We start from the raw sequence: 12264 nt of genomic DNA on the forward strand, positions 1-12264 counted from the left end.
TGGATTAAGAGGGGAATGAAGAAGGAAAAGATAAAGGAGGAATTTGGGGAAATAAAATTGACATGGTTCCATGGTGTTCAGCTAGAGCAATGGTATAAGAATTGGGTAAAAAATAATAAAGAGGGGAAGGAACCTAACCAATTTGAACAAATAATACAAAATGGAAGGGATATAGATGATTATAAAAAAATGAAAGGTGTAACTGGTAGAATCTATAGAATATTGGGTGGAATAAAAGGAGAGAGAAAAAATACCACTCTTAAGGAATTATGGGAGGAGGAGTTAGAGATGAAAATAAATGAAATGGAATGGTCACAATTGTGGAAACAAAGGCACTTGAAAAATTTATCAATAAGAGTTAAAGAAAATTATTATAAGATAATTTGGAAATGGTATTTAATGCCATTAAAAATGTCAAATATTAATAAAAACCATCCAAAAAATTGCTGGAGAGGCTGTCAGGAAGTGGGAACATATATACATATGTGGTGGCATTGTAAATATGTAAGGAAATTTTGGTACAAAATATTTAAAGAGATAGAGGATATAATGAACATCAAATTGGAAAGAAACCCTGGTATTGCATTATTATCAATATATAATAACAATAAGATGGATAAAAAAGAAAAAGAAGCAATTTATTGACAATAGCAAGACTGCTTTTAGCAAGGAACTGGAGAAAAGTAATAGATGTACAGATTGAAGAATGGTATAAGGAAGTATGGAAATTGGCAATAAATGATAAGCTAACATGTAAATTAAAAGTTAAAAGAGGGATAGGGAAAAAAATGATTTTGAGGATGTATGGGGGAAATTTATTGAGAAAGGACTCCAAAAAAGGGATGGAGGGCTACCGCCTCAGGAAGAAATGAGATTTTAGTTAGACAATGCATAAGAAATGGCTCGGGGAGGGAGGGGGGGGATACACAGTGGTGAAGAAATATAGACAAATGTTAATGATGTAGTAGATATAAATCAACAGTAGATATAAAAGAATGATGCAAGTATTGTATGATAAATTAAATATTTGCTATGTGACAAAAGCAATTATTGTATGAAAAATTTTAAATTCAATAAAAACTATTTTAAAAAAATAATTAATAATAAATTAATAATAATAACAACAACAATAAACTTTATTTCTATTCTGCCCAATCTCCCTGAAGGGACTCAGGGCAAATTCCAGCAAACTTGGCATACATACAATGCCTTCATAAAACAGATAAATATTGGCATAAAATCCCAACAAGACCCCACATATGAAAACAGCGTTTAAAATCTAACATCAAATTAAACCTAATATCAGTGAACTGAACATAACATCGATAAATGAAACCAATATAGTCAGTATGTCCTCTCTAGGAATTAGATACGTTTCCTTAGGTCTCTCTATAGTAATTTGCAACAGAAGAAATTCATTTCCAGAGGACTCGCTATTATTCATTGCTTCCTGTTTCTGGGGCAAGTTCAGGAATGTATCCCTCATGGATATGAGGCTGTACTGTATACCTGTATTCACTGACATAACCCAGGGCCCGAGGAAGGAAATATAGGAGCAATGGATAAATAAAAGGGTAAGTAAAAAACAAACAAAACAAAACTAACAAAAAACCAACTGGCAAATAGCAAGTGAATAATGCAGTTAAATGGAAAAACTTCATAAAGTTATAACCTGTGAAACACAAGAAGGGAACAAAATCTGAATTCTCTGAATGTACCTCAGAGAACAACCCTGAACAATTATGCCTCAGGCAAGGCACAAGATATGCTTCCTGAATCCCCTCCTGCCCATTGCTACCTGACCCAAAACTGGGTACTGCTCATTGTCAAAGGAACTTATGTGACATTCAGTGAAGCACAAGTGACACTAGACCATACACTAATATAGCTGTCAGGGATGTAACACTAAAGTATACTTTGATCTAAGTGATCCACCCCCCCCCCCCCCCGAAGTTGTAAGGAACTACTGAAGCAGCTCAATATTGAGCAACCATTGAAGTGGCTCTGGGAGACTAAGGACAGTTCAAAAAGAACATGGGTATTTGGCACCATTGCTGATCTCTTCTATTGAACTGAGGTCAGAGAGCCAGTTCCCACAAAAGGGCATGCAATGATTCAAAATGCACTCTGAGAAATCCATTTCATTGCTAGCTGGGATGAGGTTGCAAACCTGCAAAGAGGAGAAAGAACATGCGAACAATAGGCCCTTGAGTCCTCAACAACATCACAGAGATAAGTCAACGTATTGCACTGGGACTTGGAAGACCCAGGTTCAAAGTCTCCACTGTCATCCAACAGTGAGCCATTCTATTGCTCAGCCTAACTTATTTTACAGGGTTGTTCTTGTGAGAATAAAAGGGAATCTAAAAGAGAATAAAAGGGAGTAGGCTGAGTAAGAAGATAATACATGCCTTGAGCTCATTTAAGGCTATTCATTTAACTAATCCATAATAAAAGATAAACATCAGCAAATGACCAAAAAGACCTCATTTTGCAGAGTATAGAAAGTAAGAAATCTCTTCCATGATGCATAAAACAGCAATACTGGATCATACCAAGAACTCATCTAATGCAACAGTCCCACCATGGACCATAAGACGTCAATAGTAAGCAGGTGATGAGTGAAACCATGCCCTTTCTCATGTGCACCAGTAGGTGATATGCTGACAGAGTTACTCTAATTAACAAGTGACACACAGTTATTTTGACTAGAAGCTACTGACAGTGACAGCCTTCGCTGACTTAGAATCACAGTTTTTAGAATCATAGAGTTGGAAGAGACAACAAAGGTCATCTAGTCCAACCCCTTGCTGAACAGGAAAAGCACAATCAAAGCATCCTTAACAGATGGCCAACCAGTCTCTGTTTAAAAGCCTTCAAAGAAGGGACTTCCACTACACTCCAAGGCAGAGAGTTACATGGTTGAACAGCTCTCGTGGTCAAGTCCTTCCTAATGTTCAGGTAGAATCTCCTTTCCTAGAATATCAACCCATTGCTCCAAGTCCTAGTCTTCAGAGCAGTAGAAAAGCCTACAGCCTCTTCATTATGATATCCTTTCAAACATTTAAACATAGAATTGGTGCCTTCTTTTAGGTTATCCAAGCTATAAATAACTGCATACTGTAGCAGTGAATTCCACAGTATGTGTCTGGTTTTCATTCATAGAAGTCAACCAAAGGGGAGGTATGGTACATGTGGGCCTGTAACACGGCTAGTGGCAAAAGCCTTTTAATGGGTGGTCCTAGGAGATCAGCTGCAATGGTGGCCAGGATGGGAGGCACTTCGGTATCAAGGCTACCCAAGTCTTATTTTAGGTTTCTCATGCGAGTTTCATTTTTAATGCAGGCTGAGAACCCCTTATCCAAAATTCTTGGAACCAGAAGTGGGTGTTCTCCGCCCCCCGGACTTTGGAATATTTGCATATCTATAATGAGATATCTTGGAGAAGGGACCCACGTCTATACATTAGATGCAGCTATGTTTCATATATATCTTTCGTATATATATTGTCTTTTGTACAATATTTTAAAACAGTTTTTTGTGTGAAACAAAGTTTATGTAAATTGAATCAGCAGAAAGAAAAAGTGTCACTATCTCAGCCATCCTGTGGACAATTTTAGATTTTAGAGCATTTTGGATTTTCAGGTAAGGATACTCAACCTATATTTCTTCCACAATTATTTGAATATTTTAATAACAAATACAATGAGAAATGCATTTATTTATAAGCAAATTTATAAATCGTTATAAATCCTTATATTTATAAATATATTTTCCCAACCTGGTAAAAAACCAAGATATAAATAATAAATAGCTAATACATATAAAGAGAAAGTAGAGAAGCTGCTGTGCATAGTACAGTGAGCGTTCACTCACCAGGAATCTTGCAGTCCTCAAAGATTAATTCACAGGTATTTGACCCTCTCATCCCCAGTTTATCAAGCTTTTGTGCAGTGCTGAAACCAGGCATACCCTGAAGAAGAAGAAACAGGGAAGGAGGAGGGAAACACAGAAAATCCCACGTCATTAGAAGCCAGATCAGAAGCCACAATAGTTTAAGACCTCCAAGTTACCAAGTCTACAATGAGAGTGGGGTCAGCAGCTAATCACATAGGAATGATTTGTGTGGGAGTGAAGAGATATATCAATGTCTGCACCACTGTAAAGGAAGCAAATACAAATTGACACAGCAGAGCTAGGAAATAAACTGGTGTACAATTAACACTACAGTGTTACAATTCTTTAATTAGTATAGTAATTACATGTAAAAATAATCTTACTTAACACCACATGCTCTCTTCCTACACAACAGAGATTTATACTTTTCATTTATGGAAGAGTATTTTGTATCTAAACCAAACTACGGGTGAACATAAGCAAATAAAAAAAAGAGCTCCAGAAACTCTTTTCTGAGAAAAATAAAGGCAGATTCATATAGATAATTAGGTACTAACACCACTACCTCCCCATATCCATCCAGGTCACTCTCTTATTCCTGGCAGCTTCCTTTTTGTCTCATTTCTGAAACTACAGTAGAGCCTCGCTTATCCAAGCTTCTGGATTATCCAAGCCATTTTTGTAGGCAATGTTTTCAATATATCATATTTTGGTGCTAAATTTGTAAATACAGTAATTACAACATAACATAACTGCGTATTGAACTACTTTTTCTGTCAAATTTGTTGTATAACACGATGTTTTGGTACTTAATTTGTAAAATCATAACCTAATTTGATGTTTAATAGGCCTTTCCTTAATCCCTCCTTATTATCCAAGATATTCACTTATCCAAGCTTCTGCTGGCCCGTTTAGCTTGGATAAGTGAGACTACTGTAAATTGATTTTTAACCTACATGCCAGAATAATCCCAATCAATATAATACATAAAGAACACATGTAACAAAAGCTAGCATGGTTGAACTTCTCTATAACAACATGGATCCGATGTAGCACATTACACACCAATTCAGAGGATGAGCAGGCACGGGCTGAGCATTCAGATTAAAATAATTAAAAATAAAAATACATGGAAGTGGTCCCAAACTAGTTCTATGACATTTCCATTACTATTATATAAAACAAGTCCCACATTGCTGACGCGTCGAAGAATTTCCAGACACAGTATTACAGTATTTCCAGTTGGACTTGAGTTTCTGTGTTGCTTTTCCTAGAAATTAAAGATGGGGTATTTTAAAACAATGGAGGACCTAATCAGAGTATGGGCAAGCTCCTTTTGAACCAGAATTCCTAAAATCTGGCCATGGGATTCTGGGGGTTGTGGTCCCAAAAAGTCATTTACCTAAGGTCTGATCCTGACAAAGACTCACACCTTCCATTTCTGGAAATGGAAATGGTGACGCCTTTCCTCAAAGACAGTCCTGAATCTGTTCCTATCCAAGTCAAGTCCTAGATCTACAACACTATGGGAAAGTCAACATAGACCCTAGTTATTTTCTGCTGAAGGTACAAGGTATTTCAGGAAACAGCATGCAAGCCACTGTCATAACAAAATGTATAATCTGAGTTTACCTTTCCTCTGACAACATTCCAAGTTTCACTCATTTAAACAGAAGCTTTACACTACAGGTAAGGGCAAGATGTGATTTTTCACAACAGTAAGTTCTCTCTGATCCAAATGTCAAAATACCATTTGTAAAATATCCTTCAACAAGAATGTACAAAGACAGATTCACAAGCCTACCTTTTCCACAATGAACGCTGTTATACCCTGAGAAGCAGGAACAGCACTTGGATCGGTTTTAGCATAAACAATCAGCACATCAGCATCTGGCCCATTGGTAATCCAAAACTTGTTCCCATTCAAAACATAATAATCCCCTAGGAAAAAGGAAGGAATGGGTTAATTCTCAAGTAGATAAAAATCCACCCAGGAACCGCTAATTGAGAGACAGTGTGATGCTGAAGTCACTCAGGATTCCTCCAGGTCCTCTAATACCAAAACCTACATACTTTTTTCAAAAACAAAACTCACAAGTTCTTTTCCTTGCAGTAAATAGGATAACCAATGACGTAGCAATTATAATTGGCCCCCCACATTTGTGGGTTCAACTTTCATAGATTTGATTATTTGCACATTTGATTAATATATTGTCTCTATAAATTTTTAGGCCCTCCAGTAAAATTCTACGGCAAACTTTCCACATTTAGTCAAATATTGGTAAGAATATTCTTGGTGACTTAGAATAGAATAAGCAGTGGTTACTAGGCATGTATGGTTTGTTCTGAATTCTCAGATGTTCAGAATGTTTATGACCATCCGAATGGGTATCCGATGTCCATCAGCAAGTTGGAAGTACGCTATGGTTTCAAAGCGTTTGGAGCCATTCCTTCGGATGGCTCGGAAACAGCTTCAGTACAATGACTTACATGGGCTTGCCTCCCAGCCAATCAGGGCTTATGTTTTGATAAGGGAAGAGTTAGCGTCTGACAGGCATTGTTGGCCCGGCCACATGGCTTGCAGGCTCACACTGGCCGGGGAAGGGAAGAAGGTGGTTGGTTTTTCTGCTGCTTCTGCTGGGTGGTGGGCGGTGAGCGGTGAGGAGGTTTGGGGAGGAGAAGGGAGAAAGGAGAAGGAAGAAAGGGGGGGGGGGGAGAGAGAAATAAAAGGGAGAGAAACAAAGAGAGAACACGTTTGGAGATAGAAAAAAGGAAGAAAGCATTTGGGAATTAGGAATAAGTGCTGGGGTTTGGGAAACTGTTTGGACCCTTTTCAAAACAATATGTCACATAACTGACAAAGTTACTTTTGTCTGGGTGGAATCCTGTCTGCCAGCCACAAGAAGTGCCTTGTGTATAGTTCAAGTGCTACATCTCCCATCATTCTCTAACAGCTCTCTAGTTAGAGTGACCGGTCTGCTCCCTCCGTTTTGGGGAAGGAACAGCCCAAAGTTACTTTTCTGTCTGGGTGAAATCCTGTCTGCCAGCCGCAAGAAGTGCCTTGTGCATAGTTCAAGTGCTACATCTCGCATCATTCCCTAACAACTCTATGGATAGAGAGTTCGGTCTGCTTTGTTCCAGATGATAAATGCCATTTCCTAATTGGTTCTGTCATAAAAACATGGGGAAACTTTATTACACTGCCAAAACTTTGTCTTTGCGCAAGGGACATTGCCCTATAAATAGCACATTTTGGTTTGTTGAGTCTCTCTCCACCAATTTAACAAAGTTTCTGTCACAAAAACAAAGTTTCTGGAGTAGAAAAATGACTTTCAAAATAAAGACTACCCAATGAAACAGGAAATAGCACTTTCAAACCAGGAACAGATTTTTGTTAGTATAAAATTTTTGAAATTTCTCAAAAAATCTGTGGACATAAGCCAAATGTTTTGAAATCTGGTGAGCCAACAGTGGTAAAGGTATTCTACCACTATAGCAAGTTTTATCAGGATAGCTCAAAAATGAGGGAGAGAAGCCCCTCAATTTTCCCAATTGACAGTAATGTTTTCCTTCATGCGCATGCGCGTCCACCATTAACAAAGTACTCACGAATATTTGGAAGTTTCTGAAAGTTTCGAACTTTTTACCTTCAAAATTCAGAAATGACTTTAGAAACGAAGCGCCAGCGCCCCCTATTTTCGAACAGAACCATTTTTTTCTGGATCACACATGCCTAGTGGTTACACCAGTGTAAGTATTTTTCAACCATTGTAAAAGACCGTATCCATTAACTCCTTATGCAACACCTTATCCTAGGCTGTGCCTTGATAGTTGGGTGGCATTCTGCCCTCTTACCCCAAAATCCATTGGTTGGCTGTATAATAGAATCACTTCTCTCTGCATTATCACCTGACACACCCAAGATCTCCAGCATAATTATTAATAAATATAATAATTATTAATGCTTAATACCTTTAATAAATGATTAAATAATTCAGAGATTCATGTGTTATCTATGTGTTAATAAACTTCTACTTGCTTATTCTGTTTTATAATGGTTTGATTGAGTGTCTGGTTACACATGACATAGCAAACTCACAAAACAACATAGTCAGTGGTCTACAAAGGGATCACATTGAGGCCAGAAAAGGAATCTGTCTCATGCACACGGACACACAAACACACACCTTTTACCTTTTCTGTCTGCCTTCAGCCTCATAGAGACAACATCAGAACCAGCGTTGGCTTCACTCATTGCGAGTGCTCCAATATGCTCTCCACTGATTAGCTGAAAGGACAAGAAAGACACAAAAGAAATAGGTGACAATCACCCCCATTTATCTTTAAAGATTCCATAATAAATCTGAAATGCTATATTGATTCCCACATTCACTACTTTAAAAAAAGAGTGGGTATCAAAATAAGCCTGAAAACCTTCCATCCAAATGGGGGTGTTACTCCTTTCAGAATTCTCCAAAGAGATTTATTAGTGCAACAGTGAGAAATGGCACAAGATCAAATGATTGCAATTTGCTGAATATATGGGCAAATGAGCAATGCAGCTATTGCACTGGTTGGCTTTTTCCAGACAGAAGACAGAGCTAAGAAAACTGTGCTAGCAGCTGTATACATCCTGCTCACTTCTGCCCTGGCCTTTGAAAACACATGACGGGAAAGGGGCAGACAGTTCAGGCACACTTGGTAAAAAGCCAGTGCATTAAAAACAAGATACTCTAAAATGAACAGAATGATTAAGGAGCATGTAATAAGATGCCAAAATGTTAGGCAATAAACTAAAGCTCCAATATCCTTCAACCCTTGCAATGGATGAGCAGATGGTCACCCTCCTTCTGTGTTCCCTTATGCCACTCTTTGGCATAGCAGCCTTTCCCCCACTCACTCCCTTCCCACCTCTCTGTCAACATGCTCCTATCCATCTTCCTTTGTCTCCTCTACAATTTAGCTTATTCAGTTTTTGAACTTGTTGGGAACACAGGGACAAATTTCTTAAGCAATCACCTGTGAGATGATGGCCAACTCAACTGCCATCCTATTATGAAATTGCTTATTGGTTTCAAGTGAAAAGAGATTTAGATAGAGGTGTTCCTATTCAGTTAAAAGGCAGATCAGAGAATAGAGGTTCACTCTGTGCTAGATGGGGTTACACTCCCTCTGAACACACAAATTGGCAATTTGGGTGTATTTCTGGACTTAGCTTTGAACTTTGAGGCCCAGGTTTCTACAATGGCCAGGAAAGCCTTTAAAGCTTGTACGCCAACTATGCCTGCTTTTTGAGACACTGGATCTGGCCATGGTAGTATATGCCTCAATGACATTCCATTTGGATTATTGTAACATGTTTTATTTGTGGCTGCATTTGAAGAGTGTTTGGAAACTTCAGCTCACCCAAAGAGCTGCTGTCAGACAGTTAATTGGGGCTGACTTCAAGGATCACGTAACACTCTTGTTGCAAAAGCTTCACTAGCTGCCAGTCTGCTTCATGCTGAATGAGTGAACTTATTTCACTGAAAAATGCTGCATTTGAGAATAATGAAAGGGAATGAGAGATATCTGGCATTTGTAATATGGCAAGTTATTCACCAAGTGATTAACATTTTGGTATGTGACAGCCTAAAAAAATTAGGTGAAATGTCATGTCTATAAATAGTGAGCAAATAGTAGAGATGGAAGTATACGACATTAAGGTTTTATTAATGCAAAGAACCTTAAGTGTTCTTTGCATTTCCCAGGCAGAGCTTGGGAAGTTATATATAAATCAAATTAATATAGTGCTCTGCTGAAGCCATCCACCATTCAAAGGCAGAATCACCCTTCCAATGGCTCAGATAAGGACAGCTTCCGCAAGTCATTATAATTACAGTAGAGTCTCACTAATCCAAGCCTCGCTTATCCAAGCCTCTGGATAATCCAAGCCATTTTTGTAGTCAATGTTTTTAATATATTGTGATATTTTGGTGCTAAATTCATAAATACAGTAATTACAACATAACATTACTGCGTATTGAACTACTGTTTCTGTCAAATTTGTTGTATAACATGAAGTTTTGGTGCTTAATTTGTAAAATCATAACCTAATTTGATGTTTAATAGGCTTTTCCTTGATCAGTCCTTATAATCCAAGATATTCGCTTATCCAAGCTTCTGCCGGCCCGTTTAGCTTGGATTAGTGAGACTCTACTGTACTCATCTGAAAAGTGACTTTTCCAAGCTTTACTCTGAAGTATAAGATGAAAAAAGTGCTATAGTTTTGTTCAGCAATAAACAGTACAAGTGGAGACATGTAGAAGTAGAGACAGAAGTCCTGCCAAGTTCACAGGATCTAAGACTTGGATCTAAGGCTTTAATTGTGAACATGTTTACAAAGCAGTATGCCCAGAAAACACAGCAGAACTTCTAGTCAGATATGCTTAGGTTTATATTGCCTATAGATAATTTTTTCACCTAGAGAACGGTATCTATAGTACAGTTCTTCCAAATCTATGGATTCTATGTCCACAGATTCAATTATCCCTGGAATGAATTTTTTTAATACAAAAAAAATCTTGATTTTGTTTTAATAATAATTTTATATAAGGGACACTATTTTAATATGCCACTGTATATACTTGGACTTCACCATGGGGGTCTTAGAATGAAACCCCAGGGACATCAAAGGTCCACTGCATTTTGTAACAACAAATCAGATAGGATTTTAGAAGTTAAAAAAAGACCTGGATTTTTTTTATTTACAAACCAGATTCTAGTTCACAAAGTTTCAATAGAATGACTGAAATAGGAATTCTGTTTTTGAGTGTTTTAACAAATAGTGTTAAATGTATGCTTCATACTTGTTGCCTTATATATGAGAAATCACAATTACACATACCTTAGGCAGGTATTTCTCTTTCTGTGCTTCATTTCCATTCCTCACTAACTGATTAACACAGAGATTAGAGTGGGCACCATAACTTAATCCAACAGCTGCTGAAACACGAGAAATTTCTTCCATCACCAGTATATGGTCCAGATATCCCATTGCAGATCCACCATATTCAGCTGGTAAGAGGAAGGAATATATATATATATATATACTTATAACTAAATTACATTTACACATTACTGAAATATAAAATTTCTACTGCTACCAACCTTCATTAAGTAATTGTGAGCATCATATAGGAAAAAAGGTTTTTCAGACATTACACATGTGTTCACTCTATTTTTACCCAATTTTTTTGTAAGACTATGAAGACTAGCTAGCTGGCTGGGCAAGGAAGATGCTCCGCCAGCACATGGCCAGTCCAGAGAGAGACAGGCAGAGACCACACTCACATTGAGGCTTTAAAGTAGGAAACAAGCAGATTTCTGAAAAATGTAGTTTAGGGTGGGGCCTTTTGAATTCTTTGCCACAGGGGTCCTCGCCTTCCCAAACTACATTTCCCAGAATTCTGCTTACCGCCTTGTGACGCCTTCTCCTCCTCCCTGAAACTTTTGGTGAGGAAAAAGCCATATTCATTCTCTAAAGGGATTTTGAGATAAAAGGGAATTGTTGGGAGTTGAATCAACTCTGTGAGACAGGAAAGGTTGAGAGGCAGTAACCCCAAAGTTTACCTAGGAGGTTTCCTATTATTATTATTTCAAAGACTGCAGGGGCATCTGTTGGGGGTACTTTGTGCTTTTTCTGCCTGGTAGAAGGGGGTTGGACTGGATGGCCCTTGTGGTCTTCCAGTAAAATAGTACTGTTAGGTTTATGTTGGTAATTTTTTTAAAAATGCCCCAAAAAATCAGTGAATTTGTGAAACATTCTGAAACTTGGGGTGGGGGGGGGGGGGGAGAAGTAACAGTGGTAATGTGTTCTACCACTGTAGCAAGTTTCATCCCAAAAGCTCCAAAAATGAGGGAGAAAGGAGCTCCGGAAGCTCCCCCCTTGTAAAATTACAAAATGAAAAATTATATGGACCCCCTACAGTATTTTAGAAACACTTTAGAAACGACCCCCCTGCCCCATTTAATAATGCGTACTGAAACCTTTTTTTTCATTGATAGCACAGGCCTAGTATTCACCCTATCCAGGAATTAAAGGTACATACTTACCTGGAGCAGTTATTCCCAGAACTCCTAATTCTCCCAGCTTCTTCCAAAACTCCTACAAATATCAAAGAAAAGCTATTAACATGTTTCTAGTCTAATATAAGATCAGGTAACCAGTTTTTAAAATATGTGTTATCACCTCACAGAAACAAAGTCAATATATCCACTGCCTTGCAATATATATAGGGAACTAGAGTTCCAGAGTCAGTTTCATATCCATTTTGCCCCTTTAAAAAAAACCTTCTTCTTTACTCCTTTTTCCATGCTACTACCCAG

At 37.9% G+C, this 12264-nt stretch overlaps 1 protein-coding gene across 2 annotated transcripts in view; it reads right to left on the minus strand.

Moving 5' to 3' along the window:
* The window catches only part of ivd (isovaleryl-CoA dehydrogenase), a 39046-nt gene that overhangs the window by 11624 nt on the left and 15158 nt on the right, over positions 1–12264 (minus strand). For both annotated transcript variants that reach the window (XM_062968182.1, XM_003224793.3), the window contains 5 exons: positions 11992–12043; positions 10784–10953; positions 8092–8185; positions 5702–5838; positions 3877–3973 (listed from right to left, as the gene is read on the minus strand). In XM_062968182.1, the coding sequence (XP_062824252.1) occupies positions 3877–3973; positions 5702–5838; positions 8092–8185; positions 10784–10953; positions 11992–12043 (550 nt within the window). The remainder of the gene's footprint in view (positions 1–3876; positions 3974–5701; positions 5839–8091; positions 8186–10783; positions 10954–11991; positions 12044–12264) is intronic.

The sequence above is a fragment of the Anolis carolinensis genome, chromosome 1, assembly GCF_035594765.1.
Source record: "Anolis carolinensis isolate JA03-04 chromosome 1, rAnoCar3.1.pri, whole genome shotgun sequence".
NCBI lineage: Eukaryota > Metazoa > Chordata > Lepidosauria > Squamata > Dactyloidae > Anolis > Anolis carolinensis.